At 50.7% G+C, this 20,753-nt stretch overlaps 10 protein-coding genes across 10 annotated transcripts; 5 read left to right on the top strand and 5 right to left on the bottom strand.

Annotated features, from left to right (window-relative positions):
* Window positions 1-14: 14 nt before the first annotated feature.
* Window positions 15-290, bottom strand: PG994_003499 (uncharacterized protein; the record flags this gene model as incomplete). The annotated part of the gene is made up of 2 exons (XM_066854908.1): window positions 15-134; window positions 210-290. The coding sequence occupies 2 exons, from the start codon at window positions 288-290 to the stop codon at window positions 15-17; spliced, it is 201 nt and encodes a 66-aa protein (XP_066719186.1).
* A 2,606-nt stretch (window positions 291-2,896) lies between these two features.
* Window positions 2,897-3,574, bottom strand: PG994_003498 (uncharacterized protein; the record flags this gene model as incomplete). The annotated part of the gene is made up of 1 exon (XM_066854907.1): window positions 2,897-3,574. One exon carries the CDS (start codon window positions 3,572-3,574, stop codon window positions 2,897-2,899), a length of 678 nt encoding a protein of 225 aa, XP_066719185.1.
* Window positions 3,575-4,299: 725 nt separating this feature from the next.
* Window positions 4,300-5,952, bottom strand: PG994_003497 (uncharacterized protein; the record flags this gene model as incomplete). The annotated part of the gene is made up of 2 exons (XM_066854906.1): window positions 4,300-5,484; window positions 5,563-5,952. The coding sequence occupies 2 exons, from the start codon at window positions 5,950-5,952 to the stop codon at window positions 4,300-4,302; spliced, it is 1,575 nt and encodes a 524-aa protein (XP_066719184.1).
* Window positions 5,953-7,160: 1,208 nt separating this feature from the next.
* On the top strand, window positions 7,161-7,907 carry PG994_003496 (uncharacterized protein; the record flags this gene model as incomplete). The annotated part of the gene is made up of 2 exons (XM_066854905.1): window positions 7,161-7,381; window positions 7,595-7,907. The coding sequence occupies 2 exons, from the start codon at window positions 7,161-7,163 to the stop codon at window positions 7,905-7,907; spliced, it is 534 nt and encodes a 177-aa protein (XP_066719183.1).
* Window positions 7,908-10,058: 2,151 nt separating this feature from the next.
* On the top strand, window positions 10,059-10,472 carry PG994_003495 (uncharacterized protein; the record flags this gene model as incomplete). Its single annotated transcript, XM_066854904.1, has 1 exon — window positions 10,059-10,472. The coding sequence occupies one exon, from the start codon at window positions 10,059-10,061 to the stop codon at window positions 10,470-10,472; it is 414 nt and encodes a 137-aa protein (XP_066719182.1).
* A 767-nt stretch (window positions 10,473-11,239) lies between these two features.
* On the bottom strand, window positions 11,240-11,727 carry PG994_003494 (S-adenosyl-L-methionine-dependent methyltransferase; the record flags this gene model as incomplete). Its single annotated transcript, XM_066854903.1, has 2 exons — window positions 11,240-11,472; window positions 11,622-11,727. The coding sequence occupies 2 exons, from the start codon at window positions 11,725-11,727 to the stop codon at window positions 11,240-11,242; spliced, it is 339 nt and encodes a 112-aa protein (XP_066719181.1).
* Window positions 11,728-13,660: 1,933 nt separating this feature from the next.
* On the top strand, window positions 13,661-15,169 carry PG994_003493 (FAD binding domain-containing protein; the record flags this gene model as incomplete). The annotated part of the gene is made up of 2 exons (XM_066854902.1): window positions 13,661-14,598; window positions 14,671-15,169. The coding sequence occupies 2 exons, from the start codon at window positions 13,661-13,663 to the stop codon at window positions 15,167-15,169; spliced, it is 1,437 nt and encodes a 478-aa protein (XP_066719180.1).
* A 420-nt stretch (window positions 15,170-15,589) lies between these two features.
* PG994_003492 (uncharacterized protein) lies at window positions 15,590-16,959 on the bottom strand (the record flags this gene model as incomplete). Its single annotated transcript, XM_066854901.1, is given in 2 exon segments — window positions 15,590-16,158; window positions 16,170-16,959. 2 exon segments carry the CDS (start codon window positions 16,957-16,959, stop codon window positions 15,590-15,592), a joined length of 1,359 nt encoding a protein of 452 aa, XP_066719179.1.
* A 225-nt stretch (window positions 16,960-17,184) lies between these two features.
* Window positions 17,185-17,584, top strand: PG994_003491 (uncharacterized protein; the record flags this gene model as incomplete). Its single annotated transcript, XM_066854900.1, has 3 exons — window positions 17,185-17,258; window positions 17,315-17,464; window positions 17,536-17,584. The coding sequence occupies 3 exons, from the start codon at window positions 17,185-17,187 to the stop codon at window positions 17,582-17,584; spliced, it is 273 nt and encodes a 90-aa protein (XP_066719178.1).
* A 996-nt stretch (window positions 17,585-18,580) lies between these two features.
* Window positions 18,581-18,905, top strand: PG994_003490 (uncharacterized protein; the record flags this gene model as incomplete). Its single annotated transcript, XM_066854899.1, has 3 exons — window positions 18,581-18,691; window positions 18,756-18,802; window positions 18,854-18,905. 3 exons carry the CDS (start codon window positions 18,581-18,583, stop codon window positions 18,903-18,905), a joined length of 210 nt encoding a protein of 69 aa, XP_066719177.1.
* Between the last annotated feature and the right edge of the window lie 1,848 nt (window positions 18,906-20,753).

Below are 20,753 nucleotides of genomic sequence, written 5' to 3'. Positions count from 1 at the left end.
AAAGGTAGCACCATTTACCAGGGCCTCAAAGCGGCATTTGCGGCGTAGTAGTCCTTGATGCGATCGTCATACGCAGACGGGTTCGGGTAGAGGACCTTGTCCTGGAGAACAGGATTAAGGGAAAGAGCATCACACTGTAAGAGTAAATCAGTAGCTTGTCCTGTAATCTATACAAGCAGATTTAGGAGATTAATCGCCTGACAGCTCACGCATATAGTGGCTATAGGGTAAACAGTGGCCTCTGCAGTTAGTAGCTCCGCAGCAGCTATAGTGAAATCCCCTATTCTCATTGTTATGACGGATCGTGCCACACAGTTGCACATATTAAAATGCTTAAAGAGCAATATTTTAATAAACAGGATCAGAAGGTATCGAAATTAAAGGGAGCGTGGGCGGTGCCAAGGGTGTCAGATCTCATGAGACGATATTTCATACATACGCCGTAAGCCAGCTGACGGTGCTACGGTCACCTCATGTAACGGCGACCCCTAAATTTAGATAGCCCTTGACAGTACTATATATAAATCAGTATATAAACTAGTTAGCTTTTGATTTATAGTTAATTAAATAATACTATCTTTTTTTCTCTTTTTTTTTTTCCGATAGGCTGTAAACTTAACGAGTTAGTATTATAACGCGCGATTTAAAATATTATAAATAGCTCGTTAATAAAATAAGCCGCTAAGAAGTATAATATCCTTGAAATAACTCTAAGGGCTCGGATTTACGGCCGTAAAATTATAAAATAACGGAATAAGTTTTTCTAAGCTTTAATAATAGCGGAAGAGTTTTAAATCGTGACTTAATGCTTTACGTAGTATAATCTAAGCTGTTTACTAGCGTACGTTATTTTTTAAATATTCGCTTAACGGATTTTTTAAATTAACGAAATTAATATAATACTCGGTAAGTATTACTTATTATTTATTTATCGGTGTTACTCTTTTTAAGAGGATAAATTTTTTAAAGCTTAACGTAATTTTTATAGAGAAATTTATTAAGTTTTTCGAGCGGCTTAATAATCTTATTTTAGAATCGATCCCTCCGGAGTTTCGGTTTAATGTCGACGAGATCGGTAATTAGCTCGGTTATAAAACGAATATAATAATTATTAAACTTATTAGAATAAAAAGAATATTAGTTATAAACTCCCTTAACTGAGAATAAGCTTCTACGGTCGAATGTAACAACGCTTTAAGTCTAGCCTTGCCTCCTCCTCTTATTATATTTAAAGGTTAATGGGTCCAGCAGTAATGGTTTCCGGAGGAAAAAGGACTCGCTAACGAATGTTATAGAGGATTAAGTCTTTACGGTATCCCCTAAAGGCTGGACTAATAAGGAGCTGGCCCTAGTGTAGCTAAATGAGGTCTTTATCCTTTATATAAAGCTTAAAAACGAGGACTAGTAACGGCTTATTATTTTAAATAGCTACGCTAGCCACGTAAGCGAGGATTTTATTATAACGTGCTTAAAGTATAAGATATAGCTTTTCTTTTTTTAATATACTCGTTATACTTATTATAACCCTTAGATTTTAATCCTTTTAATATATTAAAAGATATTTACTATTTAAAAATAACCTTATATTATATAAGGCTTAATAATATAAATATAAGTAAGAGGGACTTCTTTTAATATTATAAGCTAATTAAAAGGTTTACTTTTCGGCCGTATATAATAACTAGCGGTTAAGCCGTAACTAGTATATTTCTTCGCAATATTAATAAGCCTCTTAATAGCTAGAACCGGAGGATAAAAGACTAGGTAGAGGCAAGACTATTTAAGCCTCCCCTCGACGTTTTTAATAAATAATTCTTCTTTATAGCGTTATTAATACTTACGACTAGCCGCTAAATTAAAGAGTTAGCGGATACGTTTAGTGATAATAATATTATTTTTAATAACGCGACGCGCCGGGTTTTATTCCGGAAGCTTTAAAAGAATCTAGATACTTTAAACGGCTAGATCGGTTAACTAGAGCACGAGAAGTTACTTTTAAAAAGTAATTTAAAAAAAAGAGGTAAAAAAAGGAAAAGAGTAATACTTAACCTTAACTAAAAGTTTACGCGTATACGAGATGCTATGGTAGTTAAGAGGGAAATAAATAGCGTTATATCGAAACCCTAGGCTGTTACTCCTTTATCGTCGGCGCCGGAAGCCGTTATAATTAAATCTAACTCTAAATTTAAGATTAAGAATATTATAGAAGCGTTTCGAGATTAAAACGGTGTTTTTAGGATTTTATATTAATTTTTAATTAAATTATTCGTATTATTATTATGTAGTATTATTATTAGTTTTTAGGGTCGCCGTTGTATGGGGTAACCGTAGCACCGTCAGCTGGCTTATTTATTCGTCGCGTAAGCTTACGGGAAGTCGACATACCCCTCATCTCGGCATATTCCTTGATTGGCGGTTTTTGCAGGTGACTTATACAGGCATATTATGGGAAGCCGTTCATCTCTCCTGGGAAGTCGAATTTTCAGTGCATGCTAGAGAATAGTCTGAAGGCCTGTTTGGCTCAGTGTGCTTTTTGAATAGGAAGGTATTCACTAAGGAGTGACTATTGCTTCAAGCTAGCTAAACCTTTAGAACCTCTACTATCATGCACTATATTGCACAGGGTACTCTGTCCAGAATCATATAATATTGGTCATGTCTAGTTCTTCTTCGAGGATCATCTGCCCGCCATAGTTCAACCCATTTCCTCGTAATACACTTGCATTTCGGAAGAACAGATCGCTCCGTCTTTGGTTCTGGAACTTTTCCCTGGTGTTACAAGAGCTCAAGAAAGAACCACAGAAGAAAAAGCAGCTATAAACACTTCTTCTAGTACGCAACCCAAAACTGTGGCAGTTAGTATGTATACCCTGAAATAAGGATGCTAGTTGGATGATCATACTTTGGTATCGTAAGGTACCTTTTTAATCTTCGCGTTTTCTATTGCCAAGGCGGCCAGACTACGGTTTTGGTACGCTCTCAGATTGCTTTCATAAAGCTCCGCATGTTCGTCCGTCCTCTTCGGGTGGAACCGGACTGTGAACGACAGGACACTCCGCAGCGGCGACAGGTCAACTAGTATTTGGGATCCGTCCTTCAGGGGTCTCGAGTTCCGCGCATTGCACGCTTCCGACGTGAGCCGCCCGTCCGAAGGCAAGAGGAGGGTCCGGTCCACCATGGTCCCGTAGGCCGAGTTGTCCTGGAGCACCAGCGTGCCCGACTCGTCGAGAAAGATGCGGAAATGCTCCAAGCCGACGAGGGGATCCTTCTCGACCGCCTTGCCGCCGAAGGCGATGTCGCAGCGAGTCGGGTGGCGGCCGAACTTGAACCCTTGCAGGGGGTCCTGCAACCGCGAGGACAGCCGCAGGGCTATGGCGTGGGTTGCTGAGTTGTCGTCCTCCTTCACTCCCTCGATGACGTCCCTAGAGACCGCATGGGGTCCGTTTCCCAGGAGGGCCACGCATTGGCGGGCGATGAGCGATGTGGGTATAAGATAGCAGATAATATCAGGAGAAGATACGGTCGGCCAGGCCGTGGTAGCATCGACGCTAGGCGGGTCTATTGTAGTATTCATCGCAAGGCTGGCAGCTCACTTCCGTTGGTATATAGAGCTAACGAAGTTGACAACATCCAAGATAGGAACCGAATCAGAAATGTCTGCTATCGTGGCAAATAGGGCCGAGAATTTCGTTGATCGAAACGAGCAGGTAACCACCAAACACAAAACAAAGAACAAGGCATTACCTCACAAAGTTTGGGTGTAGCTCATTCCTCAAGGCATAAGGTCCTAACAGCTAAGACAAGTATCTGCTCAAATGTACTTTTGCTAAGGCGGGATCAGTTTATTCTACGCATGAGCTAATTAACATACACTGAATCAATGTGCTCGTGTAAGTTAGTTTCCAACAGCGCAGCCAGACAGCCGGGCAGTTGACGCTCTTCACTTCTCCTTTCCTTCTCCCTCCCCCCCCTTGCCCAATTTTGGAGTCGATACTCAATGGGGGTTTTATAGAGATGCGCGGGGTTAGTATCCGTTTTGGGGGGACCGCTTCCCTGCATTGCTCGAGACTCGCATTGGTGTGGTAATTGGTAAATAATAGACGCTTAATAGACCCAGCCAGGGATCTTTGACCCCTAACTATCACGGCATCACAATGCTTTTTGATATCCTATGCAAGAGTCGTCCTATGACAACGTCACAGTCGTCATCAGCATCACAATGTTAGCCTGGAAATACATCGGACTCTGCTTCTACCGCTTTCTCTAGTACAACACATTCAAACATTACCCAGAGAGCAATCAAAGGGTCTCAAGTATCATCCTAGCGGCATCCTTCAGCTTAAATCGCGCAGCCTCTACGTCTTGCGCCGAAGGCAGCATGCCAGTCAGGCTAGACGCAGTCGGTCTCATCGCAAGCCTGGCCTCGAACATATCTCGAGCAGCCTGGGCGGCATTGATGCAAGCAGTGACCGAGTTGATCATGATGTGAAGTGCGTCAAACTCTCTGGACGGAGGGGTAAAGGTTGTGGCAGCATGGGCGTAGCCAGTCAAGGCGGATCCAGCCAGTAGAGCTGGGTGCCCAGACGCGTCTATCTCCATACGCTCTACGCTCCCATCGCCACCATCAGATTCCGAACCTGTGTCATCGTCATGATCTATACCTTGGGGCAGATTTGGGCCGAAGTGGAGGTTGCTTTCAGTGTTGTCATCACTTTCGTTATAAAAAGTTGTAGCGGGTTGTCGCACAGCATTTGCTTGCAGGGGCTGGCCTACAGGAGCCGTAACAGGCTCCGGTTCAAAGTCGGATTCATCTGGATCGCCGTCTTCATTGTCGGCAAATGTAGGCTGGGAAGCAGGTACGTTAGCACGCTGTGTCGACCTCAGTGTTATCCTTGTCGCATTTTGAAGTGCCGCATCAGGGCTAACGGACTCTTCGTCAGAAGAAGTATCGCCAGTGTTAACGTGGCTATTGGGCTTTTGCCTGCTTTGCGTCGCAGCATTAGAAGCGGTGTTCACGCCGGTTGATCTTCTGCCACGATCAGGGCCTGGTGAGTCGGAAATCAGTTCTGGGTTCAATTCTGTCAGAAGCTTCATAGTTTGGTCTTTTCGTTTCGCGAGAATCTGCGGCTCGTTCATCTTGCGCTTAACCCATTCCGCGGGGTTGTCGAGGCCCAACTCCCGCGCATACTGCAGGAACTCCTTCTCCTGTTGGTTCTTGGCTTGGCGCTGAGCATTGTGGCGTGCGTTCCTCTGCCGCGACGTCAGGTCGAGCTCTCGCAGATTCCAAACCGTTTGCAGGCGGAGGATGGTTTTGGCGCCATCCTTCAAGCTCATGCCACGACCGGCCATGATGGTGGCAATCTCCTCGGGCGTGAGGTTTTGCTCCGACATGCGTGTGATCTCGGCCTTGCGACGCTGTTGGCGAATCTGGTTGTTGAGGCGCAAATGGTCAGGTTTGAGGGGCTTGGTGGACTTTCGAACGGCCTACAATCAATCGCGGTCAGTTTCTTTTTCTAGCTAGGAAATGTTGCGACGCCGTGAAGGGAGGGAATTAGAGATTACCCGTTTGCGCAGACCCCATGTAATCCTCCAACGACTTATGGTCTTGTCTGTAACCTGGACGCCGCGGGTGTTCAAGGCGGCAGATATCTGCTCGCAGCTCTCGCCATTGCGTGTTCGCTCTTCCACCTCGAGTCGGAATTCGTCGGCCCTGGTCCTCCTACCAGCGCCATTCGCTTCTTGAACTACGATGGCATTGGTTCGCCCTGGCGCCGCCGGAGTTGCGCCATTGCTACTGTCGGCCGCCGCTGGAGCAGTCGGATCATGCGTTGGCGGTAACAGTGGTTGCGATTGAGGTTGCGGCTGTGTTTGCGCGATGAATTGTTGTGATGTTGCAAGTCGGTGGATTGGGTGAGAATAGTATTGATCGGGATTGGCAGGATTGGCGGCCATGGTTTTTCGCGGGGTGTCGCGAGGCCCGGGGGTGGGACTGGAAATATTATCTCACTGGTGTCAGAGCGGATTTGGTACTGAGGGTTGAAGTTGAGATAAACTCCTGGCTAGCCTAAACTGTGCAAGAGCGCCACAGTCCTAGCCACAGAAGGGCATACAGGGGGTGGCGCAGGCAGGTCACCAGCCAAAAGCCAACCACACCTCTAATGGAATCAACAAAGACTGTTGTCTAGATCTATACGCTGGGCTTTCTTGGATGCCCTGGTAAAATTGTATTAATACCATGACATCTTTGAGGTTCTAGTAAAGCTTTCGACGTAAAGGATGCCCTGCCCTGAACCAAGTGCAGCTCCAGTACTCACACTGTCCCTCGACAACTACTGCTAGTTATAGGACATGGAATCTGATATCATGCTTTCATGCTTTTGCTCTTTCGTGTTCAAAGGCTATATTTCAAGTGCTTTCTCTACTGTTCACTCTGCAAATGCAACGCTAACAGCTGTTCTGGCATTCAATCGGCCTGGAAACAGGAATGATCGTAGCACTATATACCAAGCCAATAACAACAAGAAACGGCCATGGTCATAATGAGCAACTACTGAAGTTATAGGCTATTTGGGTTCGACTCTGGATGATTCTCCTATGTAAGATGAGTACTAGCCAGATGGTTGACTTTCTGGCAACATATGAAAGCACTTAGCAGCGTATATCATCACTACTCAAATAGCCATGAGTAATGCGAAGCAGTAAAGCAATGAAGCCTTACTGAGGATTATGTAATGTTCCTGGTACTAACTCAGGATCCCGACCTTCGTTATTCATACTGAGTTCCTATTTCACGGGACTGTTATTTGTGAGACCACAAGATAGAAAGAACTGAAGGAGAATTACTGACTGGATCTTTCACGGCCAGGGGCATACTTATACGACCTTTAAATCGGATGACAGGAGTTCTAATTGCTGTAGGATAATTTGAAGTAAATTTAGTCTTTGGATTCTCTTATACCGACCTGATGAAGACGTCGATGATAAGGCCTTATATCAGTTGGACAACCAATCATTTTCTCGCCAACATTACAGGGCTCAATAATGTTATGTTCAAATACCTCAATCTGTTCATTCAATGCTCACACGCTTCAATACAAACCTCCCAACATCAGAGACCCAACCCACACCGAACAACCACAGCTCGGTAAAGAAAACTCAAGATGCCTTCGGCCACCAACTATCCCGCCGGCGCCCCTGCCTTCCTCGCCCGCCACCACCAGCACCGCCCCTGGGCCGTGGTGGTGCTGATCACCTGCCTCTACTCCCTGTTCAGCTCCTCGCCCCTCCTGTGCCGCCTCTTCACCTCTTCCATCGCCTTCAGGGAGACTGACGTCGCTGGGGCCCACACAAGGCGTTGGCGATGGGGGCGGGGAAAGGGGCCGTACCCTTGCTCAGGCACAGGATGGTGTCTACGAACAGGAGCTTGCAGCCGTTCCAGCCCCAAGTGTTTTTGTTGAAGTCCTCGAGATCCTGTTTCGTGAGGCTGTACTCGGCCGCGAGGTTGTCGCAGTTGTCGTCCGTCTTGACCTGGTAACTTTTGCATGACATCATCAGATGGGTCATGGACCATATCATTGTCCCCCCGCGACCGTAGGCGCTTGCTCGCTGGCTCCGGCGGGTCACCATATCTCCTCGGCGAAACGGATCGCGGCCCCGACGAGACGAAGTACTATCCCGACATGCGGGACGTTTGGTTCCTTCGCGGCTGGCGCCCGTTTGCCATCCAGATGCCCGATGAATCCTTCGGCGAGGGACAAGAGAAGCAGCTCCGAATCACCACTTTGGGATTCTCGTGCCAGCCCATCAAAGGCTTCATGGAGGAGTGTCGCGCAGTGGTCGCCGCAGAAAGAAATCCGAATTTTCAAGCCTCTGATGACGCGGACAAGGAAGACACTGATGACAACTAGAAAGTGCTCGCAGTGCCAAGGGGTGCCCTGGGGACTATTGTGACCCCGAGATGAAACATTCAGCACTCTGAGAGATGGAAAAAAGAGGCTGAGATAGAAAAAAATGCACATCGTCGCAATGATAATCGCAGCTAACACTATGAAACACATGTCCTCTTCCTGGGTAACGAAATATTATACGTACGTTGAGATAAAATCGCCTCACTTATTGCTAAAATTATATGTTAATATTAAAGGGGATGCTGCAATATACATCCCTATTCGAGAAGGGGGCTTAGAAGATTTGTCATCACAACCACATCAGAATAAAAAGCGGCGAAGAAGCGGTAATTATCTCATAAGAGAGCAACTCGAAATTCCCTTCGGCAACCTTAGCTCAACAGAAAACTTGCTCGGAGCATTTTGCAATTCGACGACTGTTTCAGGTAGCATGCAAAGAAAAGTCAGCAGTGAAGTTAGTTTTCCCATATCTGCAGATGGCGCTGCCCTGAAACCACGAGGCGCACTTCCTTTGTCATCGCGAATACTAGCCTCGAGGCATAGTTTATCATCCAGCACACAGCGAGTCAGTACCCCTGTTGCCCTTGATGTGAAGCGCCGTTCAATACATCTTGATTGTCGTCATCAGGTGCTACGGTCGGTCGCATTCGGTCCCGATGAAGTCTCTCTGACTAAAAGGTCGCCCTCCCAAACCCTGCCGGGTCTTTCAACATGCCTCACCTGTCAAATCTCGCAAACAAACACAAAGGGATAATAGATTGACGTTGGTGCCAACTTACCATAGTGGCGGTTTTCGGCAGTGACGCTGATTGGCTGCGGAGCGTTTGTAGCCCTGCCATAAGGTTGGACAACTAAATTAGCTGAAGTGTAACGGTCAGTAGCCGGAAACCCATCCAATCTGCCAATCTCGCAGTTGGATCGTTGGTTTCAGGGTTAGACGTTGGGGGCAATTCCGGGGTGACTAGGGGGCTGCTTTCTTATTAGTGCCGTGCTGCCTTGCATTGCATTTTGCTTCGCACCTAACCTACATATAGAAGAGTAGATGCATGCGTTCGTTCCATTACTTTCATTAATGGCTAACTTGGGCGTCGCGACTACAAGGCTCCCCAGAACCAAAGATTTCGAGCGCCTGTTCTAACTTCTCGTGATCGAGAAAGATTCAGTATTAGCAGTCTGGTGATCTACCTGCCAAAGCAGTCAGCAGCAGTGACGTGCATGTGTTGCACTCGGACGAGCACACACACTAATGCAATCCCATCTACTTGAGGAAGCTGAGCTCGCCCTCGACCCTTGTCCCTTGCAGCTTCCCTCGCACGAGGTGAAAGCGCCCCACCAACCCACCAAGTATTTGGCAACGACCTTCAATGTTCTCAGACCCTTGCAGACCCTGTGAGTCCCGAAATGAAACACACCTAACCAGTCAGCAATCAGACTTGCATAGGACGTGTAATTCTCTGACCAGGATTCCCAACGACACGCAGTATGGTGATTCAAACAGGACTGATAATGATGCTACCCCAGAGATTGTCAAATTGTCTGCGAATGCTTTGCGAATGCAGGGCGGGTTGTGTAGTGCCAATCTGACTCAACCAACGTCAATCAGGTCAACCAACTGTCAAGATGCAAACGGAGCGATGCATGTTCCAATGGTAGATGGCAGCTGCATTTCATTCAATAGTCTCTTGAATTCAATTGTCTTCTTTCCAACATTCTCCTATTTAAGCAAGGTCTTGCTTCCCACAAATCTGTCTATCCCTTCCTTTCTCAACTCCATCGACAAGGCAACCCCAACCAGGACCCAGTGATCAAAGCTTACTCCAGTGACCACAGATCATCAAGCAGCCTCTACTGTCACACATCCCAGAACATCGCCCCATAACATGGCCTCGCACAAACCACTCTAATCAAAACAATCTCAACAGGGGTTCTTGACCGCAACGTAAGTCATTTTCTTCGATACCTCCTCCATTTCAATAACTGCAGTTGCTCGCAACTCGATGTCTTAAACTCCAACCACATAAATACTTGAGGTTTTGACATTCCTCCACAGTCGTTACCACCGCGCGAACCACCAAGCTCTCTCTTTTTCCATTCTTGTCGCCAAACTCAAGACTACATCTTCTCAAGATCCATTCCTCCTCAACCGCCAAGATGTTCAAGGCAGTCCTCTTCATGTTCCTCAACCTCTTCAGCCTCGCCGTGCTCGGCCTTCCCACCGGCGGCGAGAGCGCCAGCCACAGCAATGCTAACCGCGCCGTGACCGCCAACATCGGCGGCATCGTCACGGCCGGCTTCGATGCCCCCGGCGCCCTGCTGACGCTCCACGCGTCCGGTGACTGCTCCGGCTCGTCGCAGGGCTCCTACTATCTGCTCAGCGGCCAGCCCATCTATAACGTCTCGACCGGCGGCACCTTCTCCATCTCCGTCGGCTCCAACTCGGACAACACCCAGATCAACTTCTTTGACCAGTCCAACGCCTCGGGCAACATGATGGGCAGTTCCACCGGCAACAACGTCTGCGCCAAGTTCGGTGCAGCCATTAAGAGCGCGAAGCTTTTGGTCTAGAGTTGTGCTCAGGGGACGCGAAGTGGGGAGGCATGACTTTAGTCTAGTCACCCAAGGTTGACGATGGTGCGTTTGGTAGCGTTGGCGTGCATAGGAGAGCGATGGCATCATTGCCAACGAGGGCGAGCAAAGCACTGATAGAGAGATCGATGTGTTACCTTCATTCATAATACGGAGTAGGGACGGATTCACAGACGTTTCGCGTATTTGCCAAAACCCAACAAGAATAAACCACATTCTCTAACCAATTCTGCTGTCCCAGCTTTTAGCTAATTATTGCCCAGGCCCAGTGTGACTTGATAAATTCGCTTTCCTGGTGAGTACTATCCGTGTGCGTGGGGTGCCTTTGGGCCAATACTGTACTTCCTCGTGCCTAGCTAAGAACCTGTCATTACCGTCTAATCATGTGCAATCTATTCTGCAATTCCCCAAAGGCTTGGGGACCGATGATTATGATGGCTGTCTCTTGGCACAAAAAAAAGCCAAAATAAATCCGGGAAAGCAAAGACCACCGAGACACACATCGAAGCTGTTGCATTATCGGATGGAGAATTACATGCCGCCTATCATATTGGTCTCGGATATGTTGGGCTTCCTACCCGTGACGATATAACTACATGTCGAATTGAAAAGTCAGCAATCTGAGCAACATGACAAAACCGCCCAACCAAACCAAACCCCCTTCCTACTTTGGTGGTCGTCTGCACTTTATAATCCGGTCTTGTAAAATAATCTGGACTACTACGGTGTAATGGGGGTGCTGAGGCTCACGTAATGTGGTAGATGTGGTTCCTCTGGTCCAGCACCTCGGCCTTGGCCGCGTCAATCAGCGTCTGCGCCTCGACGGGCGAGAGGCCCGCGGCCCGCAGCATTTTCCACGCCGTCAGCAGGACGCCCTCGCACATGTTGGTCTGCTGGTAGAGCCCGGCGCGGCGGAGCCGCGGGTGCGTCGGCCACGGGTTGCAGGGCCACATGAGCTTTCTCTCTTCGACGTCGACGACTATATTACCATCGTCAGTAAGTGGTGGGGGGACGTGCCCTCGGCCATGTACAATAAGGTCTGATAAAAGGGGGAATGAATGGGTTGAGGAACGGGAAGAGAGAGCCCCATGAAGTATTAATTATGCATTTGGAGGGTATTTCACGTACAGCCGGCTTCTACCAACCAGTCCCGGTAGCGGTGCGATACCTCGATATCCCGGCCCATACTGGCAGCTCCGGCGATAACAGCATCTGCCCACCGCTGCAACGCCATGCCTATAATCGAATTCCAGTCAGCAAGCCATTCCTAAGCTATCTCGGGGCTGAAGAAGAATAAGATGGCAATGAGGCTGGCAGTTACTCACCTTCGGTAGACCCATCGACTCGCTGGGGTTGGGCCTCAGTGTCGTGAATCTCGATCCAGCCCCCGGGTTTCAGATTGTCGAACACGGAGCGGAACACCTTGAAGGGGTCATCGAAACATGTGAATATGAACCTCAGGTGCACGTAGTCGAACGGCTCGGAGAAGACCCACTCGGCCTCGGCGTCGTCTTTGAGGAACTCGCAGTTCGCCGGCGCGTTGGCGGGCTGGATGGTGCTGAGGTCGGTTCCGATTACAGTGGTACTGGGGTGATGCTTGGCTGTCATATTATCCCACCAAATCCCGTCAATAAAGTAATGATAGCATGGCAGTGCTGTGAAGTACTCAAATGACACTGACCATATTCCACAGCCCAGATCGCCGTCCCAGTCGCGACATCTAATACCCGCTCAGGTTCTTCGGCTATGGGCGCGAAAGACAGGTTCCCGCCTGTCAAGACCATCCATCCGGCGTGTTGGAAGTCCAGCCGATCTTGCTCTGCCTAGGTACATAATCGAGTTAGCCCATTCGTAATGTTTTCATAAAACCTCTTAGAAGAAAGAGAATAAAGTTGAACGGGGTTTTTCTCACGGCGTCATTGGGGAGGAAGTACCGTCCCTCTTTGTAGCCTTGGTAAGTTCGGCCGAGCTCTTCGGCGACCGAGCCCGCTTCCAGCACGGACCCGCCTGTGGCAGTACGGTCTAGCTCCGGTGGCCAGTAGAGACCTTCCGGCCAGTCCATACTGCCGGGAATTAGCTTCGGCTCTTGAGATGGCGCGGTAGAATTATCGGCCTGTGCCGACGCTACGTTGGCGCCCGAATAATCGGGCCCCTGGTTCTGCGGTAGGGATGTGATTGGCTCGGGAGCAGGCGGTGGTGCGAAGTTAATGGGAAATACTCTGGGGCCGGACGCGGACCAGATGGTATCAGGCTGGAAAATTGGATTGGGCGGGAACTGGCCTGGGCCGATCAATCCCGGTCCGATCGCGAAGGAGGACGAGGCAGGTGGAGCAGTGTAACCCGGGCTATAATACTGTTGCGGCGTGACGTGGCCTTGCGTATAGCCAATCGTCGACCATCCAGTACTACTATACTGTGCCGAAGGAGCCGTAGTAGAAAGCTGTCCTAGTTGTTGCGTTTGAATGTTCGGGTACGACTCGTACGACAACTCGTGCTGCTCCGCTTCATGCTCTTGCGGCATCCACCCCTGTCCAGGTTCCCCGCCGCCGCCTGGGTTCATCGTCGAATTATCATTGGCTGGCTCCTCGTGCGGGAATTGGGTGACAGACCAGGGATACGACATGGGCACGTTCCGGTTTTGAGCCTCTTGAGTTGTCCTGCCCCTCTGCGGATGTTATTCCGAAGATGTTTCAAGTACGAAGGATTCGGTAGGCGGCCTGGTCAGTTCAAAAAACTTTGTAGACAAAAATATGTGTCTCGGTGACGCGAGTGAACCAACCGACCAATAAGTTTCCATGCATCACCGCCACCGCCGTAATCGCTACCGGCGTGCTGGGTCATCTATCTTCGGCATTTGAACGTTGCGTATAGATCTCTATAGTACAGAGCTAGCTCTTCCAGCTCGAGAAACATGGCCCTTTTCACCCAGGGCCAAGACGGAAGGTTATCTCCTGTGCCGCGGCTGACCCGCAATTTTACTGTTATGGATCGTACGATAAAAGCGACCCCATTATTAACGTTCTGGTTTTAGAAGCGTAGCATTGTGCAACGCTGTGAGCCCCTCATGCTAAGTCAGCAGCCGACTTCATGTCTAGCATGTGTATATACTTCGGCCGCAAAATGCCCAACGGTATTTGCTTCACCAACACTAACTCCTTCTTCTGGCAATGGCATCTACCCGAGAATCCGTGATAGCTAGCATCCGGGATGCGGGCCTTGGCGGGGTCCTGCTCCCCCCCGAAAAGCCCCTCTATTCGATGCGCATCGACACGTACTGGTCACTCGGCGCCCGCCTGCGGTCCTGGGCCATCGTGCAGCCGCGCACGACCGACGAGGTGTCGCGGACCGTCAAGGCCATTGTCGCGGTGCCGGGGGCCCAGTTCGCCATCCGCAGCGGCGGGCACATGTGGTGGCCGGGCGCGAGCAACATCACCGAGGGCGTCACCATCGACCTCGGCCGCATGCGGACGACGACGTACGACCCCGCCACGCGGCTGGCCGCCGTCCAGCCGGGCGCCAAGTGGAACGACGTCTATCCCGTGGTGGAGAAGCAGGGGCGCATGGTCACGGGCGGCCGCGTCGGCGATGTCGGGGTGGGCGGGTACCTGACCGGCGGGGGGCTGTCGTTCCACAACTGCCGGACGGGGCTCGCGTGCGACTCGGTGGTTCGGTACGAGGTCGTTCTCGGCGACGGCCGCATCGTCGAGGCGGACAAGGACAACAACCCGGATCTGTACCACGCGCTCAAGGGCGGCGGCAACAACTTCGGCGTCGTCACCCGCTTCGACCTCGAGACGTTCGAGGCCAAGACCTGCTGGGGCGGGTTCGCCATGTACTCGGACGAGGCCGGACCGGCCCTACTCGAGGCCTATGGGGACTACATGCACCATGCATCCAAGGATCCAAGTGGCGCCTTCATGCTCTTTTGGACCTACGACTCGGCCAGAGATGAGGTGTCGTGGATGTCGGTGCTCATGGGTCTCGACGGCGATGCGGAGGCAAAGATGTACCAAAAGACCTTGGAGGTCCCTTCAAACTTCGCACAAATGGGCTCGACCTCGATATATAAAATTGCCAGCTCCATCAAGGTACCAAACGGGAAATAGTAAGTCCACACATGTTTGTTGTTGTAGAATAACCGAGGGCCAACGTTTGACTGACGATGATGAACGACTAGTACCGCCTGGCGGACGCTCTGCTTCAAGTATGACGAGGCCCTCGTGAAGAAGACGCATGCGCGATCCGCGCAGCTCACACAGGCCGTGCGCGACCTAGCCCCGGCGGACGCCAAGTTCTCCCTCGGGTACGTGATCCAGCCCGTGCTGAAGAACATCGGGACGCAGTCGCGGGCGCGCGCCCTGGACACGATGGGCCTGGGCGACGTGCCGCACGACTCGTGCATGTTCCTGATCATGGCCGAGTTCGACACGCCGCAGCTGCACGCGGCCGCGGCGCCGCATATCGAGGTCGCGTTCGGCGACGTCGAGGCGGCGGCGGCGGCGCTGGATGCGGGGACCCGCTGGCTCTATCTCAACTACTGCGATCCGTCGCAGAATCCGCTGGCGAGCTATGGGGCGGAGGCTGTGGAGAGGCTGAAGGTGGTGTCGAGGAAGTACGATCCGGAGGGGGTGTTTCAGAAGCGGGTGCCGGGTGGGTTTAAGATATTTCGAGCTTGAGGATTGATATTTGCATTAGAATTGGTAGCCTGTTCTTTAGGACTCTGTCGGTTGTTAAGGTAGTTTAGCATCGAATCAAAAGCAAAATAGTCTAATTTCTTCCACTGCACACTCGAGTGTCTCTGAATCACCTCATGCTCATTGGGTTTTCCCAATTTTGATTATTCGAGGTACTTGGCAGAAATCAGGTTGTGTCAGCATCACTCTCTGGCTATTCCAATACTATGTTTTGATCAGGTACTTAGTTAATTATATTACACTTCTCCGTGCCACACCCAAGCTGTTCGCTATCCGTACATCTTTCCCCCTTGATTGTCAGTCTCCGTGCATCGCTGCAGTGTCACATTCCCGTGATAGTGTTAATGTAAACAGGGAAAGCTCCATCTCAGTGGACACAGCGATCGAGGAACGAGAATTAGTTCAGCCTGTCCTGCCGTGCTGGTACCGGAAGTTAACCGGCTTCGCCGTGACCTTCTTGCAGCCAGAATCGGGGTTCTTCCCCTCGAACAGCCGAGCGATCCAGGCGCTGAAGTAGGGCTGGCCGGCCTGGAAGCCGGGCCCGTGGCCGAGCTCGGGCACCAGGTACATCTCGACGCTAGACTCGGGGAAGGCGGCGCAGGTCTGGTTGAAGTCCCACTCGCAGTTAGCAGCGTACGTGAGCGAGTCGGCTATGCCCTGAACGACGAGCATGGGCGCGGCCAGGGCGTGGGGGCCGGCGCCGTTGTACCGCGTCTGCCAGTCGGCGAACTGCGGGCTCGTCAGCCAGGCCGTGCTCTTGTAGGTCTCGGCCGCCGTCATGTTGGCGAACAGGGCGACGCCCGTGTCGAGGCAGCCCTGGTCCAGCAGCCGGAGTAGACCCAGGGCCCGCTCCGTCAGGATCTCCTCCAGTTTCAGCTCCGGGTAGATCTGCACCATGTTTTGCAGGAGGTAGACGGATACCGGGGCGCCGAGCGGACCGCCGTTGGCGAGCTCGATGGACCGGGGATGAGCTGCCCGGGACGGAGAGCGGGAGAGCCCGCGACAGCGCCCAGGAACTTGCCGGCCTTGAGCAACTCCTTCTGGTCGGGCATAGCGAGGCGCTCGTTGGTGCGCCACGCCGTCATGCCGCCCTCACTGTGACCGGCCACAACCCACTCCTTGGACAAGAGGTGGCCGATAACTTTGCGCGCGGCGACGAGGGAGTAAGCCACGTCCGCGGCGTGCATATACCCGGCCTCATAGTGGAACCCGGCGCGGATCTCGGTGCCCTGGCCGGCGTAGTCCGGCGCGACGACGGCGTAGCCCTGCGCAGCGTGGAAGAAGGGGCCCAGCCACTCGTAGTAGAGCTGCTGGTTGTTGCTGGGGGCGCACTGGCGGGCGCGCCCGGCCGTGCCGTGGGTCCAGGCCAGCGTGTTGTACTTGTCCCCGTCCTTGGGCGGGGCGAGGGGCAGGAGGACGAAGGCGCTGGCCGGGAGCGGCTGGCGGTCGACGTCCTCGGTCACGTACAGGAAGCGCGAGAGCGACATGCCGCCGGGGATCTTGGTCCAGTTGGTCGCCAGCTGCTCCGCTGTGAGGTCCTGCCAGCGCAGCAGGTCGCCGGGCTTCGCGCCGGTGAAGTTGGTCGGGGTCGTGTAGAACGGGTCGTCGGCGAAGTTGGGGGTTGCCCACATGGCTCGCTCGGTGGCCAGCGCGGCCTCGAAGGCTTCCATGCAGTTGGCGTCACAAGCCGGGTTGGCGGCGTTGGGGGACGGGGCCAACACGGCGGCAGATGCCGCCTGGGAGGCCCATAGGAACGGGAGGAGGAGAAGCATGGCAAAGGTTTGGTGTAGGGATGGAGAAGACCTGGTGAGTGGTAAAGCCTTCCGAGATCTGTTTTAGCCTTCCCGACCCCTACATATATATACATGTCGCTTACACTGTCTATTATTTTCGATCCTGTTCCCGCCCCGATAACCCGGAAAGGGGGGAGTGGAACTGCACGCGATATCCCGTGGTTCGCTCCGCACTTGCGAGCCGCAATTCTAATTTACTGAATCATGTCCCCTGCATCCTTCAGCCCATCATCGTACATCTGGACACGTCGTGACTGGGTTTCGCGTGGCGTGGGTAGGTTCGTTACATACAGCCAACCAGCGCCAAGCTTAAAGTCTGCAAAGTACTGCCCAGAACGGGACACGACTCGAGTCGTTCCCCGCACCGACGGGCAGCCGAGATAGGCAAGGCAGACCGCATCGGCAGATCTTCATCTCGCGGCGCGGAGGAGCTAGGCGGTTCGGGTCCTCTAGGGCCCGGCCCCGAGGCCGATCTATGTGTCAGGTATATATACACCTCCCAGCTGCTAAGATCTTGCGGTTATTAGTCCAATGAACATTATTCTTTTGGTTTAGGCCTGGTACCGAAAAGCAACGATTCGGTCGTGAAGATAATGATGCTTGAATGTGTTGTTCAAATCCAGCATCACACCAAGTCGTATCTTTCTTCAGATAGCGAAACCGCCCTAGCAAAACGGACCAAAGGAACTCGAATGGTCTTCACCTGACAATGGAGACCTGTCTCTGAAATTCAGGTTGATAGTAGGATAATTATCATATCCGAGTTCTTACTGTCTATAACTGTTTTATTTCTCGTTGCTGTACCATGAAGGAGTAGTCAACCTTCTCTACTCGGGTCGTGGATCAGGAAGCTAGTGGTATTTCTGAGGAGACTTGGCACACTGACCATAAGAACCGCAGTATTCCACTGACCGTACTTCATGAACAGCTGGCAAGATCCGTGCATAGCTGCAGATTGGGTACGGTCGGTGTGAAATACGGTCAGGACGGAGAATGGTCGGTGTATTGAATTTCTTTCCAAGTTATTCAATGATGCCTTCAGTGTTAACATGCTGTTTGACGCCAATGATCTCAGATGCTTTCCTCCAATTGAAAATCTTTGGGTCGTCAACACCCTCCCCATATAATTCGGTGTTTATCTGTCCTGGCAGAGACTAGTGACTCAAGTTATTGAGCCCACGTTGTGGATATATTGTTATATTTGCTATCGCGGTTCACAGGTATAGAGAGCTAATCCTATTTGCTGGAACGCTTGCTTATACTGTAGGTTTGATATTTAATTGATGAAGGTCATATTAGTGGCTTGGGCGTTATGGGCAATCATCGAGATGGTGGTATCATTCGCAAGCATTTGACATCATGAGCCATATCCATGTTAAAAGTTTTACCTGAACCAATTCTCTAGTTCGCATATATCACAAGACAGAGAGATAAGTACGATACAGGCTACTATATAAACAGCCTGGTCATTCATTGGATTATCAAAACTCAGCCTCCGCGTTTCAACTTCCACGGTATCAATCCCAGTGCATCCTGCTGTTTTCTTCCCCCTGATCCTGATCTTTCCTTTGACACGCTCGATTTCTTGGTCAAGTTCATCATGTCGGGCAATGACTCGGAGAGCGAGGACCGGCCGCGACCTATCCTTGATTTGCACGGGGACTTCACTACCGTGGATGCCTTCCCCCATATCGCCTTCAAGCTCGACGAGGTCAGAGAATTTCTAGAACGAATAAGCTCCCCGGGACAGATTTGGCATATTCATAGAGTACCAGATCCACACACCGTCACCCTCAGTCCAGGAGGCCATGGGCCAAGGCATGTAAGTAATCCTGTGTCACTCCCTAAAAGTGTTTGCGCATAATTTCGCCAGGTCTGCGCCCTGGGCTGCCGCTTCTCGAACAGGCGGACAAGGTAGTACATGAACAACAGCCGATTAACCATAATTTATGGCGAGTTACCCTAATGATCGCGCGTGAGCGAGCACGTGGTTAAAACCTAATCGAGGCCGGGTATCCCAACCGTCTGGAAGATTTCGCAGATCCTCGGTATGGCTTTTGGCGATGCGCCATGCGGAAGCTAATAGTGCTATGGTGATTGGAGGACAGATTGGTCATCGAGTGTAACAAGCAAGATCACGTAAAGGGGGTAAAGCCGACGGATGGCCTTCTGGATAAAGGGGTACAGAAATTCGTCTAACCTATCTCGGCCTAGATTGAAACTCTGACAGAGCAATAAAAAAAACTGCGAAAATCCACCAGAACTCGGGGAAGACATTGGACAAGGGAACAAGATATGATAAAGAGGGAAGATGAGTTACGAATAGGAATGCTTTCGCTTTCATTTTACAATTTGATTTACAAGCTCAGTACTGGAACAAGTGCAACACCCCAGGTCAGGTTAGCCGTGATGTGTGTAGTTGAAATAGCGTTGCGCACAGCCCGTGTTCTGGAACACTTCAATGTTCTAAATCGCAAAGGCCTGCCTGCAACATGTCAAACTATTTCAAAGGCTGATTAGTGCGGTTCCGACTCTCATCTATCTTGAACCTATATGATCACGCATATGGGATCTCTCTATCATCTATACTACAAAGCCCAAGGAGGCGCGATGGCAGAGTGGTCTAATGCGATAGACTAGAATTGAGTCCATAAGTCTGATTCTAGGTATCTATTTCCTTCGGGAGCGCAGGTTCAAATCCTGCTCGCGTCGTCTCAATTTTATTTTTCTTCCCATTTTCTTTTTGACCTCTCCTCGCGGTCGTCTGCTTGGTTCTTACAGTATTGTGTTTATCTATGTTTACTTCCCAGGCAGGGTTTGACAGGAACTAGGATTGCCGGTCAGCCGGTGCAATGTCAGCTCAAACTGGCTTGAAGTGCGGGGAGGGACAAGTGGGTCTCAAGAACGTGGAGGTTTGGCTCGGCATTGAAGTTATGCTAGACTGTCCGTTAGCAACATCGGTTATGATTTCGTGAACATAACGCCGGTGTTACAACAGATCAATTTTGAGGTGCAGAATATCACTGCCCGTACATATATCTGCACTCTGAGCCGTCACTGCCCTCTCCAAACTCCGAGAGACAGAAAGCTTTATATCTCGAACTCCATGTGCGATACGTATTGGCTACTCGGATTTGGCTTGATACAATGGCACTAGGGGCGTGAACAAGAACCAATCAGGGCTTCTATTCACCCCTAGACTTGGAAAGGGGCATACATTCAGATGACCCGTATTCCAGATATGTGATACGAGGATCCTCCTGCCGATTTATCAGCTACCAGATGGCCCGGACTTTGCAGCACGGCAGGTGGATGGAACCGATGAATGGCCTGAACTAGATGGCAGCGGAAGTAGCAACGGATAGGATCATCACGATTACCTGAATGCACTTTACCTATCTGCAGGTTCCACAGGAATGTGGGGAGCAGCATGTCCAGCACCCACTGAATGACTGATTAGGAAGGGATTACTTCATTGGGAAGTAAGCAGTCACGTACATTCACCTCTGGATGATATGGAAGTAGCCACCGCCGAGCCTGACTTGCCTCGGCATTGGTACCCTGCTTATTTGTACAAATTGGGCTTTCATCTTTTCTCCCCAGTCATCAGGGCTCTCTTGCTTCTCTCTCAGACCTTCGTGGAATTGACAAAACAAAATCCGGGATCAACTGGTTACACTTCGCAGTTAGGACTAGCCATCACCAGTTGTTCTGTCGTCAGCTTTTTTGTCCTATTGACGACAACTACTGTTCGAGGGCTAATCGCCTTAAAT

Source organism: Apiospora phragmitis (genome assembly GCF_038363925.1).
Source record: "Apiospora phragmitis strain CBS 135458 chromosome Unknown utg000004l:1.0-3135199.0:1.0-3139288.0, whole genome shotgun sequence".
NCBI lineage: Eukaryota > Fungi > Ascomycota > Sordariomycetes > Amphisphaeriales > Apiosporaceae > Apiospora > Apiospora phragmitis.
Note: the sequence above shows the minus strand (reverse complement) of the source record. Positions and strands in the feature narration are given on the sequence as shown.